The following is a 15011-nucleotide window of genomic DNA, read 5'->3' on the forward strand; positions in this document are numbered from 1 at the left end:
TTACAGGAAATATGGAATGGGGAATAAACTAAGAGATATTTCAAAGAAGAAATCAACCAAATCTAGGTGGGACATTTCAAGACGAATACAAGGACTTTCAACAACAAAAAATTTTTCTAGATTAAAAGCAATTTGAGACTACCCTGATGTATTATGGTGCTGAAATGGATCCCAAGTTGAACAAATCAGGAGAATTTAATGAGGTGAAAGTTTGTTGACATGGAAAACTAGAGATTTTTAAATAAAACAAAAGCAGGTTATAAATGGTATGAATTCTATGATCTCATTTTGGGAAAATATGTTCATAGTACAATTAGCAAATTATCTTGAAGATCATACACAAGACAGCAACAAGTGGCAATCTGTGGGTTGTGAAAATACAGTGATTTCTGCTTTTTTCACTCATTTATGTTTTCTAATTTTTTACAATGAACATATGCTGCTTTTCTATTAACAAAAGGTTATTTTAAATTAAATAAACAGAATCCTTACTCTTGTTAGTAAAGTTGGAGCTTAAGAGTAGTCAGAATAAAAACAAATCTGAAAATCAAAGATTGGACTATTTTCCTTAATTAATATAAAATAATGACAGTTATTATTCTATGACTGACAACTTTCTTTTTCAATTTTTTATCATGATAAACTATATAGAACATAGGTCTTAACCTTCTTAACACTTTTTAAGTGTACAATTCACTGGAAATAAGTTGTGCAACCATCATCAATATCTTTATCTAGAATTTTCTTATTATCCCAAACTGAAACTCTACTTATTAAACAACAGCTCCTCATTCCCTCTTCCTCCCACTCTCTGGCAAATACCATTCTTTTTTTCTGACTGTATGAACTGGATTACTCTAAGTACCTGATATAAGTTAAACCATACAATATTTGTCCTTAAGGGTCTGGCTTATCTCCCTTAGCATGACTTTAAGGTTCATTCATATTGTAGCACATGAGGGAATTTCCTTCCTTTTTAAGGCCAAATAAATTTCCATTGTGTGAATATACCACATTTTGCTTATCTTGGTAGATAATTTTAAATTCTTCATTTTTTCAGTTTCAACCTATAGAATTTCTCTAAACATTCTTCTGTCTCTAGGGATGAAAACAAAATGCAAATTTATTACTTTTTAAATAAAATTCATGGCAGGATAAACCCCTGTTCACTGTTGCTAACAACTCTACCTACAGTGAAAGGTTTCCTAGAACAGGAGGACCACTATTGAAACAGTGACTCTGGCTACCTAATTCTTGTTATCCTTAGTTCTGAGGTAAATAGTCTGCTCCCATCATTCTTTCTCTTCAGGTCACTTTGTTTTTCCAATGATAAAACCTCAAAGAATATCTGGTGGAAAGTATCTCTCATCTTCTAGCTGGTACATTCTAGCAACAAATCAGATCCTTTACAATGGAAATCAAAGTGCTACATTACTGTTTAGCCTTGTATTTTGATGCATCTCTGGGTTCACTGCTGGGATTGCTCCAGTCATCAGCTTCAGGCATGGTCTTGTAATGGCGCCATGCAGACTTATTAAAAACTGGCAGCCTCTCAAATGATTCACTTGAAAGAGCCTGTTGGAAAAAAAATATATATATATATGTATATATATCAAAGGTCTAGGGTGCCATTGTTCTCACATGAAATACTAACCCAAATTTTACTATTTAAAACATCAGATACCATAATGTGTACTTCTGGAATTATATTAAAATTATATTTTAGCAGTTTTACTTAGACTAGCAAGGAAAAATTAAAGCTATTTTAAAGGAATGAAAACGTTTAGTTATTTAAAGTCAGAATAAAGTACACATGACTAGAACAAAATACATTTCAATTCAGCTAATACTGCTTTCAGATATTCAATTGTTTTGAATGTATGTTCTTAAACCAGGACTATGGTTTACCAGGCAGCTGTTCTCCCAAAGGGCCTAAGGAGAAATTAAGTCTCATTCTTACCAGATTTATAAACATATGCCATCAAGTAATACCAAATATCACATCATTTAGAGGCTGGGGATGTAGTTCAAAGTGTGCTTAGCATTCAGGAGACTCTGAATTCAATTCCCAACACCAAAACAAACCAACCAATCACATCATTTAGAAACACTGGCATCTAAGAAAAATACTTCAAATAAATGGCTAAATTATGATGTCACATATAGTAGTCACATTTAAAAAAGAATGAGCCACTGTCTTTCCTATTTCCTCCCCATCTTGTTGTATGTTAGCATCCATATATCAGTCAAATTATACTCCACTGTCATGTATATCTAAAAAGAAAAAATAAAAATAAAAATTTTTAAAAAGAAAGGTATTAAGAGAGGAAAAAAGAATGAGCCATTTCTATATGAGCTGACAAGGAAAGATTTATAAGATATATTGGAAAATAAAAACAAGGTGCTAAAATTTCATTTATGTGGAAAAAGATTAGTCATTTATAAATGCAGACTCAACTCTAAGAGGATCCATAAGAAACTGGCACTTCTTCTGGGAAAAGAGAAATGGTGGCTTAGGGCCCTTAGTTCTTCCTTTTGTAGCTTTAATTTTTTATAATGTGCCTATATTACCTATTTGAAAATACAAAAAAAATTTCAGAGTTTAGGTAAGAGATTCTACCACCACCAACAAATGAGAAGAGCTGTATGTATTATTACTGAGTTTTTATACTTAGGGAAAACTAGCAAATTTTTAAAGCAAAATATAAAACAACTTCAAATTATTGAAAAATCTGTCTTTAAAATTAGGTCTTCAATGGACATGCAATTTTGAAAAATCAAAATTTGGAACTATGGTTTTGAAAACAATAATTTAATACTTAAACATCTCTATGTTTAATGTTTTGCTGTATCTGAGCATAAAATCAAGGGTAAGGTACAACATGGTTTTCATGTGAAATGGAGGTAAATCTGAAGTGATTGTATAGTACTAGTCATCACTGGTGAATTATTAGAACTTATAGCATTAAAAAGTGAAGATCATACTAACAAAATATGCAGTACCTTCAAATAAATGACAGCATCAGTACCCACTCCTTCCATGGAATACAGTTTTAGATCTCCCTGAAAATATCTAGCATACAGGCGAGAAATTGGCAAACCATAACCAAATCCAGCCTATCAAGAAAAGAAAATTAATACAGTGAGACAGGCACAATGCTTCATACGAGGACCACTGAGAGAAGATAAAAATAAATTACTGATTCAGATTTAAATCAAATGAATTATTGATTCAAACTTTATATATATATATATATATATATATATACACACACACACACACGCATATGCTTATCTATGGTAAATCTCTTTATTTTCACCCTGCAAAAACATTTCTCATATATTTGGATTTTGATTAAATTTTTGGCATTGTAAAGTAACTTTTTAAGCACGTTTTAAATTTGATATGGAATTTGGTCTAATGACAAAACTAAACCACATTCATTTCAAAGTTCCATTATCAGATTTTCTTGCTCTGTGAAGTGAAAATTAATAGCACCAGAGTTCACATCTACCAGTAACAAGGCTAAAACTTTGAAAAGAAAATAATTTCCTGGGAGGCTACTTCCCAAGGTTCTGTAAATGCTACAATATATTATAGTTCATATATTTTTAGAAATAAGAAAATATTTTAGTACCTTCCTGTGTCTCTATGTCATGGAACCCTGATGGTCAGAAAGAGGTAATTTTTAAAGATCTCAGATATTGGTGAGAACAATAAGAATAACTGAGACTAAATTCAGTAACTTTTGTGTTGGTCATGGGTGTCTGGGGGCAGGGAGATGCTATCCCATCCAGTTTCATCACCTCTGATTAAATCTATGAACATGGTTAAGGAAAGAGGGGCAGTAGGATAATATAACCATAGTCACAGTCCCATGGGCTTCAGATTCAGACCAAAGTTGAAATCTACTTTTTTGTGCAACTGAGCAATTTACTCAATCTCTTTAAGACTATTTTCTCATTCAAACGTGTAATAAAAAGCTTACCTGCTGTAAGGATTAAATTATAAAATAAGTGTAAAGTCTTGGCACAGTGCGAAACATAGCAAATCTAAAGAAATGGAAGCAGGTATCATGGCTACTAAGAGTAACAATTTAACCAAGTTACATAGATTTCTTCCATTTTCTAACATTTCAATATCTTCCTCATTGTTGGGCCTAATTAAAAGGGTGGGGTAACAGAATACACCTATTATTTAAGTCACACTGGCTGAATATGGTCACTGAACGTGACCTATCCTTAATGACAGAAGAAACCACAGCAAAGAAATCAGTATACTTCAGGAAGAGACACAAGGGAATCTACTTCTGTGTTCAAGCAAGGCTAGTGCTTGCCCTCAGGTGTAATGCGGAATAGCTGAGAACACTATGGGGAAGTAGGAAAGCCCAGAGTCCTGAGGACCACAGAGGAGGGGCCTCTACCTTGGATTTGCAAAAGTTCAGGGAAGGTTTCCCAGAGTGTTAAAGCATCAATAGGAATTAGTTGGGTGCACACTCCTCCAACCTAGAATCCATGTGTCAAGGGCACAGAGGTGTAAAATTCTAAGTTTTTCAGTGAGGAAATTATGTTTTCTAGTAGTCCGTATTTTACATGAACCCATATTAAAGCTGAGAACTTTACTAACTGGGAGAGACACTTGAGTAAATATTTCCTCAAAAAGAGAAGCCAAGGCTGGGGTTGTAGCTCAGTGGCAGAGTGCTTGCCTAGCATGTGTGAGGCACTGGATTTAATCCTCAGCAGCCCCATATAAAAATAAATAAGTAAAATAAAAAGTATCCTGTCCATCTACAACAAAAATAAAAAGGAGAAGCCATATGGTATGCTAGAAAGAACACAGATGTAGCCAGAGCCAGCTCTACCATTAACTAGCTCAGTGACCTTGGGCAAAGTACTAACTTTATTTCCTTATCTATACAATGGGAGAGTAGGTACGTATTTTAAGTCTTCTTGCTTCAATTCCTCAGTTTCATGAAGAAAACTATGACATAACTGCTGCCCTCAGGATGTTATTTAAGACCTGGAATAGACAATCCATATTCCTTTTAAATGATTGGGGAAGGTTCTAGACTTGTGTGTAGTGCCTTTTTTTCTTTTGATATTTATTTAAGTAGGTACCAGAACCTGGTCAAGACAATGCTTTTGATCTTTCACAAATTTTCACAAACTGATCTTTCAGAAATTTTTCCTGAATCCTACATAAATGACTTCCTCTCTGCTTTCCTCATGCTGAGTTAACAAATTCTGTCTCAAATAAACAATACAAAGTGTTTGATTTTATTCATACAAATAAAATATAATCTTACGTGCTTATCAGTCAGGTAGGACTTTAAAATGAAACTTAATTTATACCCTGAACCATTTTGCAGACTGATAGATATGTTGCTGTGTTTAATGACAAAGGGTTCAATTGTTGTTTGTCAATTAGAAACACGCAGCAGGGGAAGAAAGTGTGGCCCTACCAGGATCTAACTGCTACCATGGTAACCAGAGGCTTTTCTCACTGCCTTAATAGGGCTCAAGGTTATTTCCAGAGTGCAATAGAAAGGGCTCTGAAAATGCATACACCACCTATATGTTTTGTGCTTAGGTCATTTAATATGAAAAAATTTAATGTTTTCATAACTGAACATTTTAATTATATAAACAAATTTTATGGTGGAGATTCAAAGGCTCTGGGAGACTTGGACCTCTATGGTTATGTAGCACCAAAGTGCCCAGGACCAAACTACAGTTATACATCCTGCACAGACCCCTCACTCACCCACTGGTAGCTTCCAACCCCTCCTAGGACAGTACAAGGTGGTAAATGACGCTTCACAAGCAGTCTTAACACAGCAAAATGCTTTTTCACTGTATTTGGGATTTGAGGCACTCAGCTCAGAGTGTTTCTTAGACAAATTAGAGAAGCAATCTAAGTCCAAAGGACTCACAAAGAAAGCCAAGGCAAAAAGTTTCTTCCTCCAAGCTGTACAGGAAGCAGTCTAGTTGATGCTAGTTCAACAACCTGGAGAGATGGGCAGTTCGTTCTCTCTTCTCTTCTCCTCCCTCCCTCTCCCTCTCCTCCCTCCCTCCCTCTCCCTCTCCCTCTCCCTCTCTCTCGTTAATGACTTTTTCTTCAGAAGCCATTTTCAATGTTAACTTACCAAAGGGGCAGCTCTTGTAGGCTCCAGGCTAGGTCTAGGAGCAGTTGAATACATGTAGTTAAAAAGACGATCTATTTTTCTAAGCGGGACTCCACCACCTTGGTCACTTATCTATAGTGTAGGAAACATTTTAAAAAAGAGAAGTCAATCTATACTTAGTAGGAGGCAATGAGTTCATTAAAGTATATGCTAAAGTACTCTAAAATTCATAAGGGCTTTGAACTTCCACAGAAATATTATTCCTTTGGGGACAGTATAAAATAAAAGAGGTATAATAGTGCAGTGGGATCCAAAATGCTTGGGATTGAGGTCTTGTTCTGTGAAGCTTAAATGAGGTAACTTAAGCCAAGAATCCAGTGCGGTACAGTCATGTGTCATTTAATGACAGAGATACATTCTGAGAAATGCATTGTTAGGTGATTTCACATATGAACACTATAGAGCATGCTTACACAAACTAAACTGACTAGGCAATATAATCTTATGTAAGCACCATTGTATATGTATGTAGTCATTGACAGAAGCATCATGACATAACTGTATTGACAAGTAAGATACTCAACAAATGTCAGTTTTTCCCCCTTCCCTCTGATGTCTCAATGTCTAGATACTATTGAAATCAACTGATAAATAAAGCAGTTACCTTAATGGACAAGTCTTCTTTACCCAAAGTAACAAGAGTTTTAACAGCTGGGTAGCCTTCTTTTCTATCTTCGTATAGTTCAACTGTTGCTCTCATTGAGTTCTAAAATAATAAAATTCTTTTCAACATACTGATGACTCATAAATTACAATTTTATTTATTTATATACTCATTTGGTGCTAGAGATTGAATCCAGGACCTTGAACATGCTAACAGTATGCACTGTACCACTGAGCTACTCCCCCAATCCCACAAATCATAATTAAAAAAAAAAAAAAACAAGCACCAGATTATTACCTGAAAGTTCTTCTGTGGGGGCAAATATAGTTGGATTTATATGCTATTTTTCCCTCTAAAGAGCTTAGCTAAATATATTCAGATCAAGGAAAAATTTCCTGACACTTTATTTTACATCGAGTTTTAGCCATATCCAACATTCTAAATATTTTTTCTTTCCTTCCTTTTTTTTTTGCTTTAGGGTATTTAAATCATTCAACTCAACCCAGAGAAATGTTTTTTTATCACAACTAATGAGGCTGAACAGGCTGATTTGTGCACTTTAAGTCCTATTTATCAGTCTGCATTTATAGAGCACCTTTCCTCTAAAGAAGGGAGAAAAACTGAAAGGATTCATGCTTTCCACAAAAATTAATCATTTGACTCAAAAAAGTAGAAGAAATACCCGTTAAAAAGAAATTCTGAAAAAGCCACAGCTGTTGAAGAGGAAGTTCACAATTGAATGCCCATCTCCACCTTAAAGTGTTACATCAGTAACATTCTAATTTTTAGAAGCAAATCAGCATAACTGATTTTTCAGGTGTTCACTTTAGTATTTTACACATTGGAAGAAATAAAATTTTAGCTCAAAGATCTTGTGCCTGTAATACTGCCACTGTAAATGCCATTAACTACCAAGTAACAAAAGCAATAGCTTAGGCTATACAGTCTAAAGAGGTGAGGGGTTTTTCTGTTTGTATTATTTTGTTTGGTTTGGTTTTTTGTTCTTTTTTATTCAGCCCAGCCACATCTTTCTTCTCTGCTTCTGGAGGATCTTCTGAATTAATTCAAATATTTAAAAGGGTTACAGGATCTCTCAAGACTGGGACAACTACTAATACACCAACACAGTTAATATTCAAAATCATAGATATGCATAAACATGTTTTTATTTTGTTCTGGCTATCACCAATAAAGCCTTTGCCAGGTTTGCAAACTAAAAAGCATCTCTAATCTCATAACTGAAGGAAAAACAGTATGGATTTTATGTAAAGTCTCTAAAGTACAATTAAGTTTCAAAATCAATATGTACTAATATTCACAAAAACTATACTGTACACAGCAATTTTTCATCTCACAGTGTACAAATTATAAAACCCACAGGATATCAGAAATAGAATTTTTAGAATGGTTATGCAAAACCTTTTTCTTATGCTAATCTAATGAATCCATTATGCCCTGAATCAAAGTAATTTAAAATGAAGACTTCTTTCCATGTTTTTAAATTCCACTTACCTTGAACAACTCAAATAGCATGTGAAACAGATGTGAGGGCACATAAACTACCTGAATAGGCTTGTCTGGTGCTTTGGCTGAAAACAGAGACAAAACCGTCAATGAATAAGGACCAAAACTAGAATGATGTTTGCATTCTATTTTCTGAGTACATAAAACAGAACTCTATAAAAGGATAATTTAGGTTTCCTCCTTTAAAGGCAGTGATGAGCAAAAACATATGCTGCAGAATCAAACAAACCTGGGGTGAAACCCAGTTCCTTCACTTACCAGCTATGTGACCTTGGACAGATCATTCAAGCACTCCAAAATTTAGTTGAGCAAAACTGGAATATTATCATCTATGTCATGATGTTCTGAACATTATGTAAGGTCATCCAAATATCACTTTGTATTTTTTTCAAATTAGGAGGACACCCTTGCTACCAACCCATGGTCAGTTGGAGAAATGGAAAGCCACAGGAGAACAGGGGGTGGTGAAGTAGACTAAATAGCAGCACTAAATTGTGTTAAGTTATGATATACAGGGTATACTGTAGAGTAAAATGTAAGGTTCATGTAACTTCTCTACTAGAACCTAGCAGCTAAATGCCAGGAGACACACAGTTTTTCTCCTTACATCAGGGACCTTCTGAGGAAAATCTGAGGAACACTGAATCCTATGTCAACCACAAAGAACAGCGTGGGGTAGAGAGGTGGTGCTCAGAAATGTAGTCCTTCCTCCTCCTCATGACCTGAAATCACTTAAGAGATTAAAACTGCATGAACTTTCTCAAGAAAAACACAGACATACTCATCCATGTTATAATTTCAACCTAACTACCTCCTCTAATTATGTAAATAACAATAATAGAAATTAGAGCTAATATTTGTTTGGTTCTTGGCAGTTTATGAAGAGCTTTCACACATATCATCCAACTGAATACTCATGACAATGCCTCATGGCTCAGAAGGTAGGTGGTATTATTTACAGGTGAACAAATAAGCTTTGAGGAGGCTGACTATGGTAAATAGAAGTGATGCTTAGGCTGGGGTTGTGGCTTAGTGGTACAGCGCTTGCCTAGCATGTGTGAGGCACTGGGTTTGATCCTCAGCACCACATAAAAAAAATGAAACAAACAAAATAAAGGTATTGTGTCCATCTACAACTAAAAATATTTTTTAAAAAAGAAGTGATGCTTAAATTGGACACCTGGCCCAAGAGCTTTTTTGAGGAAATTAACCATAGGGTCTTGCTCATTCATGCTAGGCAAGTACACTACCACTGAGCTATATCTCCAGGCCCCGAGTGCTTTTTTTCTTTGATTTTTTGTGGTCCTAGAAATTGAACCCAGGGCCTTGTTCATGCAAGGCAAGCACTTTACCAACTGAGCTATATCTTCAGCTCACAAGAGCTTTTGATTCTAAATCCTGAACCCTTTTATGATAAGTTATTTTAAACATTATTTAGTACTATTTAGAAATGGCTTACCATTTCATAAAGAAGAAAAGCAGTAAGTAGTTCTTCTATTTTCTTCCACCTGTGCCTGGGCAGCTACTCTTTGCTATTTCTGCTGAATTTTTTTTAATGTTTAATTTTTAGTTGTAGTTGGACGCAATACCTTTTTATTTTCTTTATTTTTATGTGGTGCTGAGGATCGAACCCAGGGTCTTGCACGTGCTAGGCAAGCACCCTACTGCTGAGCCACAACACCAGCCCTCTGCTGTAATCTTTTGTTTGACATTTACATTATGCTCTGTAGCCCTAAAACAACTTTTCTGCATGTCATCTATAGGTTAAGAAAGTTGAAAATCAGTATTATGGTCAAATTATAACTACATACATGTCAACTGCTATAATGCAGCCACAACAATGTACCTGGATGATATTTCCTTCCCTTGCAAGCCCAATGATATGACTTGTGTCAACTGGAGGACAATACTCTCAGCCTTAAGGTGAAATGGATTCTCTTTATATTCTTCCTACTGTTCAACATCATGCTAGCCTTTTTAGGTTGTTTCATATTCATACTTAGTCTTTCTTGCACAGCTGTGAATTTTTCCTAGCATTTCTAACTGCCTCTCCTCTTGGGCAACTGGACAAGAAACATGCTTTCATCACTGCATCACCAAGATCTTCCATCTGCTTCTTTTGCATAGTATCCATCCATTATTAAGATTTTTCAAATTAGAATTGATTGCTTTCCAAACATGCTGCATAGCTACCATCCTAAAATTGTTTTTGATTGAAGTTCTAGAATGTTTCCCCCCTTTTTTAATCTATCTTATACACTTCACTGAGTTAGGTAACCTACTTCAGAAAGGTGTAGGGCTGGGAATATAGCTCAGAGTTAGAGCACTTGCTGAGAAAGGTGTGGATGAGGTATACATATCTCAATCCTTGTGATTTACCTGCTGGAAGGTTGGATTAGTTATAGAATTCTGGATTTGAAATAATTTTCTCTTAGAATTTGGTAAGGGGAGGGTCTTCTAGCAATAACAGTACAGTTGATAAGTTTAATGCCATTTATGTTTCACTCATGCTACTACTGGCTTTGACCATGACACACCACAGTTGTAATGTTCTTGTTTAAGAATCAAGAACTGGATTTATCATTCAAAATAGTTAGTGTTCATCTCCCACAAGGCTCTCCCCTACATGGGAAAGCTGACTTGGAGCTCTGTGTACCAGATAGAAACTTCAATTGGCTTCAGGACAAGCAGACAGCAAATGAAGAGGGCTTACTTTGGAGTAATACCACTCATATTAACATAACTCATATTGGTACCGGGATTGAACTCAAGAATGCTTAACTACTGAGTCACATCCCCAGTGTTCTTTGAGACACAGCCTCACTAGGTTGCTTACAGCCTGCAATCCTCCTGCCTCAGCCTCCCAAGCCACTGGGATCATAGGCATGAGCCACCATGCCCAGCTCCCAGGTTGTTCTTAAACAAAGTACTCTTATTTGGCTGTTGGCAGGCAAAGCCCCACCAGAGTCAAGTTGCTCCCCATTATCCCTCTATGCTCCCTCCTTAGACCAGCTTTCAGCTAACTCCTACCCTTTGGCTTTTCCTTCCCATTCTAGTCCTTTGCACCACCAGCTCTTCTCCTAGGATTCCTCCAGGAAAACATTTGGCAAACTGGTTCCCACCTCTGCTGTAGCCCTCTCCTTTGTGGTTGTTTCTGCTCTGTCCCATCAATCAGCATAACTTCACCTGGTTACCTTCTTTCAGAATTAGTGGTTGCCATGGACTCAGCATATAGGCCCCTCAATTCACACACTAAAACCTAATTGCCAAAATGATAGTATTAGGAAGTGGGGACTTTGGAAGATGTTAGGTCACGAAGGTGGAGACCTCACAAATGGTATCAGTGCTCTTATAAACAAGACCCCCAGAGAGCTCCCACACCCCTTCCTCCATATAAAGACACAGTGAGATGCCATCCATGAATCATGAAGTAGGTCCTCACTAAACACCAAATCCACTGGCAACGTGATCTTGAACTTTTCACTCTCCAGAACATGAGAAATAAATATCTGTTGTTTAAGCCATTAAGTCTCTGGTACTTATGTCATAGCAACCTAAAGAAACTGAGATAGTGGTCCACCAATAAAACCCCCGACTTTCCTTTGGTGATTTTCTTTGGATTCCTTTACTGTTGTTTTAATGGAGTCTGAATGCTTAGTCTATCCTGTACCAAAAGGCATGATTAGTTTTATAAACAGCCTCTGAATTCAACCTTTTCATTCTAAATCTCAAGGAAATGAAAATACCTTTTACAGTATGATTTTTTTTTAGTTCAAACAGCATTCTCTGGGAGCCATCTAAAGGCCTGCTCAATTACTTGCACTTTTCTTTGGGAATATTATGGTTTAGATTTCTTTCCTTCCTTTTAAAGCCTTGTCAAATGTTTCTGTCCATGACTCTTCTCTTATTCTGAGTCTAGTGGCTGTTAAATATTGAATGCTTAATAGATGTTTGTTGACTTTCTAAAATAAGAGACAAACAGAATATGAATTTTCCATCTAAGGGTACATTTTTAAAAGTCAATGGAAAAATGGTTCAGGTTTTTCATGCTCAAGACTCAAGAAAAAAATAAAGTGTCTATTTTACATAGTCATTGCTGTAAATACCATTAGTTGAAGCAGCATTTAATAAATACCAAAGAACTTGATGTAGACATGAGGAATTCTCTGGAAATTTTTTTTAGTTATAGATGGGCACAATATTTTCATTTTGTTTATTTATTTTTATGTGGTGCTGAGGATCTAACAGAGTGCCTCACGTGTGTAAAGCAAGCACCCCACCACTGAACCACAACCCCAGCAGCCCAGACATGAGGAATTTTATTTTCAGATAGTTCTCCTATAAGAATGAAAAAGGAATTGGAGGCTAAGCAGAAAAAAATGCATTTAAAAGAAAAGGTAGCAGTGTATTTAAAACTGGCTAATCAGTTCCCAAGGTCAATGGATAAGGCTATTAATAACAGCATATAGTAGAGTTCAAAGTCACAGTGGGATCAAGTGCCAACTCTGTCATTTGATAGCTATATTAATATGTACTTAACCTACCTGGGCCCCAGTACTCCATCTCTGAGGGACCCAGTACATATTTCATTGGACAAATACAAGGATTAATTGAGATAATGGTGATAAACTAGTAACAAAGGGTCTTCCACATTGTAAGTAGTTGATACATGTTGGCTATTACTATTACTAATATTAATTTCTCAATGCTAACAGTGCTACCAGTGATAGCTTTTGGATTGTATGGAACCACTTGATTTAAAGTACCCATAAAAGTATTCAATATAGGAAAACTAGAGGTTAAAGATTCTAGGATAGACACATTCCTTTTCTATTAAAACATTACATACAATATAAATGAAATTTTTATTTTTCCCACCAAACCCAAAGCTATGAATCATTCTCTTGTTAAGAAAGTCTAATGTACAAATGGTGAAGAAATACAAGGGAATATAAGTCTTATCTTTCCAAAGTCAAGCTTGACTTTAAGTAGTTACCCTTTACTAAATATCCAGTATGTGCCCAGTGCAATATTTGAGGAAATAGACATTCTTCTTCCTCCATGCAAGGCAAGCTAACCAATGAGAAAGCTGAGCATTAGAGAACTGAAGTCATCTTAAGGCTCACGTTACTTAAGTGTTAGAATCAAGGTGTCTACTACCTAGTGAGCTACAAAACTCGCCTTTCCCCTAAGCCATGTTGCCTTACCATATGGATGGAAAAAGGTAAGGTAAAAATGTTTATTTGCTTAATGTTTTATCAACTGAATCAGAACAGCAAAAGAATGAGAACCAATATGATGAAAATGTTTCTGGACTTCAGAGAAACTGATCATGGACTATCACAGGTGATAGTGAGAAATATCTGAAGCCATGATGGTGATATGGCCCAGTGGTGGAGCACAAGCTTAATTAGCATGTGCAAGGCCCTGGGTTTGATCCCCAGCACCAAAAATTGAGACAGAAACATCTGAAACTTGATTTAATATAAACAAAATTCTGTTATTTGTGTGTGGGGGGGATTGAACTCAGGGGTACTCAACCACTGAGCCACATCCTCAGCCCTATTTTGTATTTTATTTAGAGACAGGGTCTCACTCAGTTGCTTAGGGCCTTACTTTTTTTCTGAGGCTGGCTTTGATCTCATGATCCTCCTGCCTCAGCCTCCTGAGCCACTAGGATTACAGGCGTGTACCACTGCATCTGGCCAAAATTCTGTTATTTTTTTTAATATTTATTTTTTAGTTATAGTTGGACACCATATCTTTTATTTTATTTATTTATTTTCATGTGGTGCTGAGGATCGAACCCAGGGCCTCGCACATGCTAGGCAAGTGCTCTACCACTAAGCCACAACCTCAGCCCAGAGTTCTGTTATTTTGAATGTTCCTATTAAATGTGTTACAGAAAGGAAAAATGAAGGAAATTTACCATAACTTGCCCCCAACATCCAGAATTATGGTGATGACTGATGGTGTTGCCACTCTGGGTTCTACATAATCCTAATTATTAATCCTAATTACTACTTTTTCAGGGGTCACATTGGGAAAGGGGGAAGTAATTCAAAAATTCAGAAACAAAAGATAATACACCAAACCAGCAGAATTTCAATTTTCAGGGAACAACAAATTGTTCTTTAATGGTAGCCTCACTCACTCTCAAGGTCCGAGCAGCAAGCACTATCATTCTATGATTATAGGCACCTGTTGTGTAATGGAAGCTTCCTGAAAGGCCATGCTATACAGTTTAGATGAACTCCAAATGTGTATCTATATGAATCTTGATGTGATTTGTCCTAGAAAATAGGTCAGCTGTCCTACTGTAGGAAACACACATACTCTTTCATTATAAGGCAACGAAAGTGCTACTTGAAGGTGTTCAGAACCAACTTCTGACCTGTATCTCTAAAACAGAACTTGTTAGAGCTAAAGCACATTCCTTAATCATGTTGACTAAGAGCTTTGACATTCAAGAAATCATAAATAAAAATCATAACTACATTATCCACAGGAATAGAAAATTAGAGGCTACCTAAAAACACCAGGATTCATTTTTCTTAATGATTGGAAACAGGGCTTCAAACCGTGATGTAAAGCGGGTTATTTGATCCATGAGATAATGTCAAAAATAGTTTTAAAGCTCCTGTCATGGTGGCTGAGCTGCCCAGTCTAACAGATTTGGCTGTGTCAGCAAATCAGCT

At 36.1% G+C, this 15011-nt stretch overlaps 1 protein-coding gene across 1 annotated transcript in view; it reads right to left on the reverse strand.

The window, feature by feature from the left end:
* Pdk3 (pyruvate dehydrogenase kinase 3) overlaps positions 1-15011 on the reverse strand; it is an 80991-nt gene that overhangs the window by 10628 nt on the left and 55352 nt on the right. The window contains exons 7-11 of the mRNA XM_005334794.4: positions 8302-8378; positions 6790-6891; positions 6147-6257; positions 3004-3117; positions 1436-1575 (exon numbers count right to left, since the gene is read on the reverse strand). Coding sequence (XP_005334851.1) covers positions 1436-1575; positions 3004-3117; positions 6147-6257; positions 6790-6891; positions 8302-8378 — 544 coding nt within the window. The remainder of the gene's footprint in view (positions 1-1435; positions 1576-3003; positions 3118-6146; positions 6258-6789; positions 6892-8301; positions 8379-15011) is intronic.

Source organism: Ictidomys tridecemlineatus, chromosome X (genome assembly GCF_052094955.1).
Source record: "Ictidomys tridecemlineatus isolate mIctTri1 chromosome X, mIctTri1.hap1, whole genome shotgun sequence".
In the NCBI taxonomy this organism is placed as follows: domain Eukaryota; kingdom Metazoa; phylum Chordata; class Mammalia; order Rodentia; family Sciuridae; genus Ictidomys; species Ictidomys tridecemlineatus.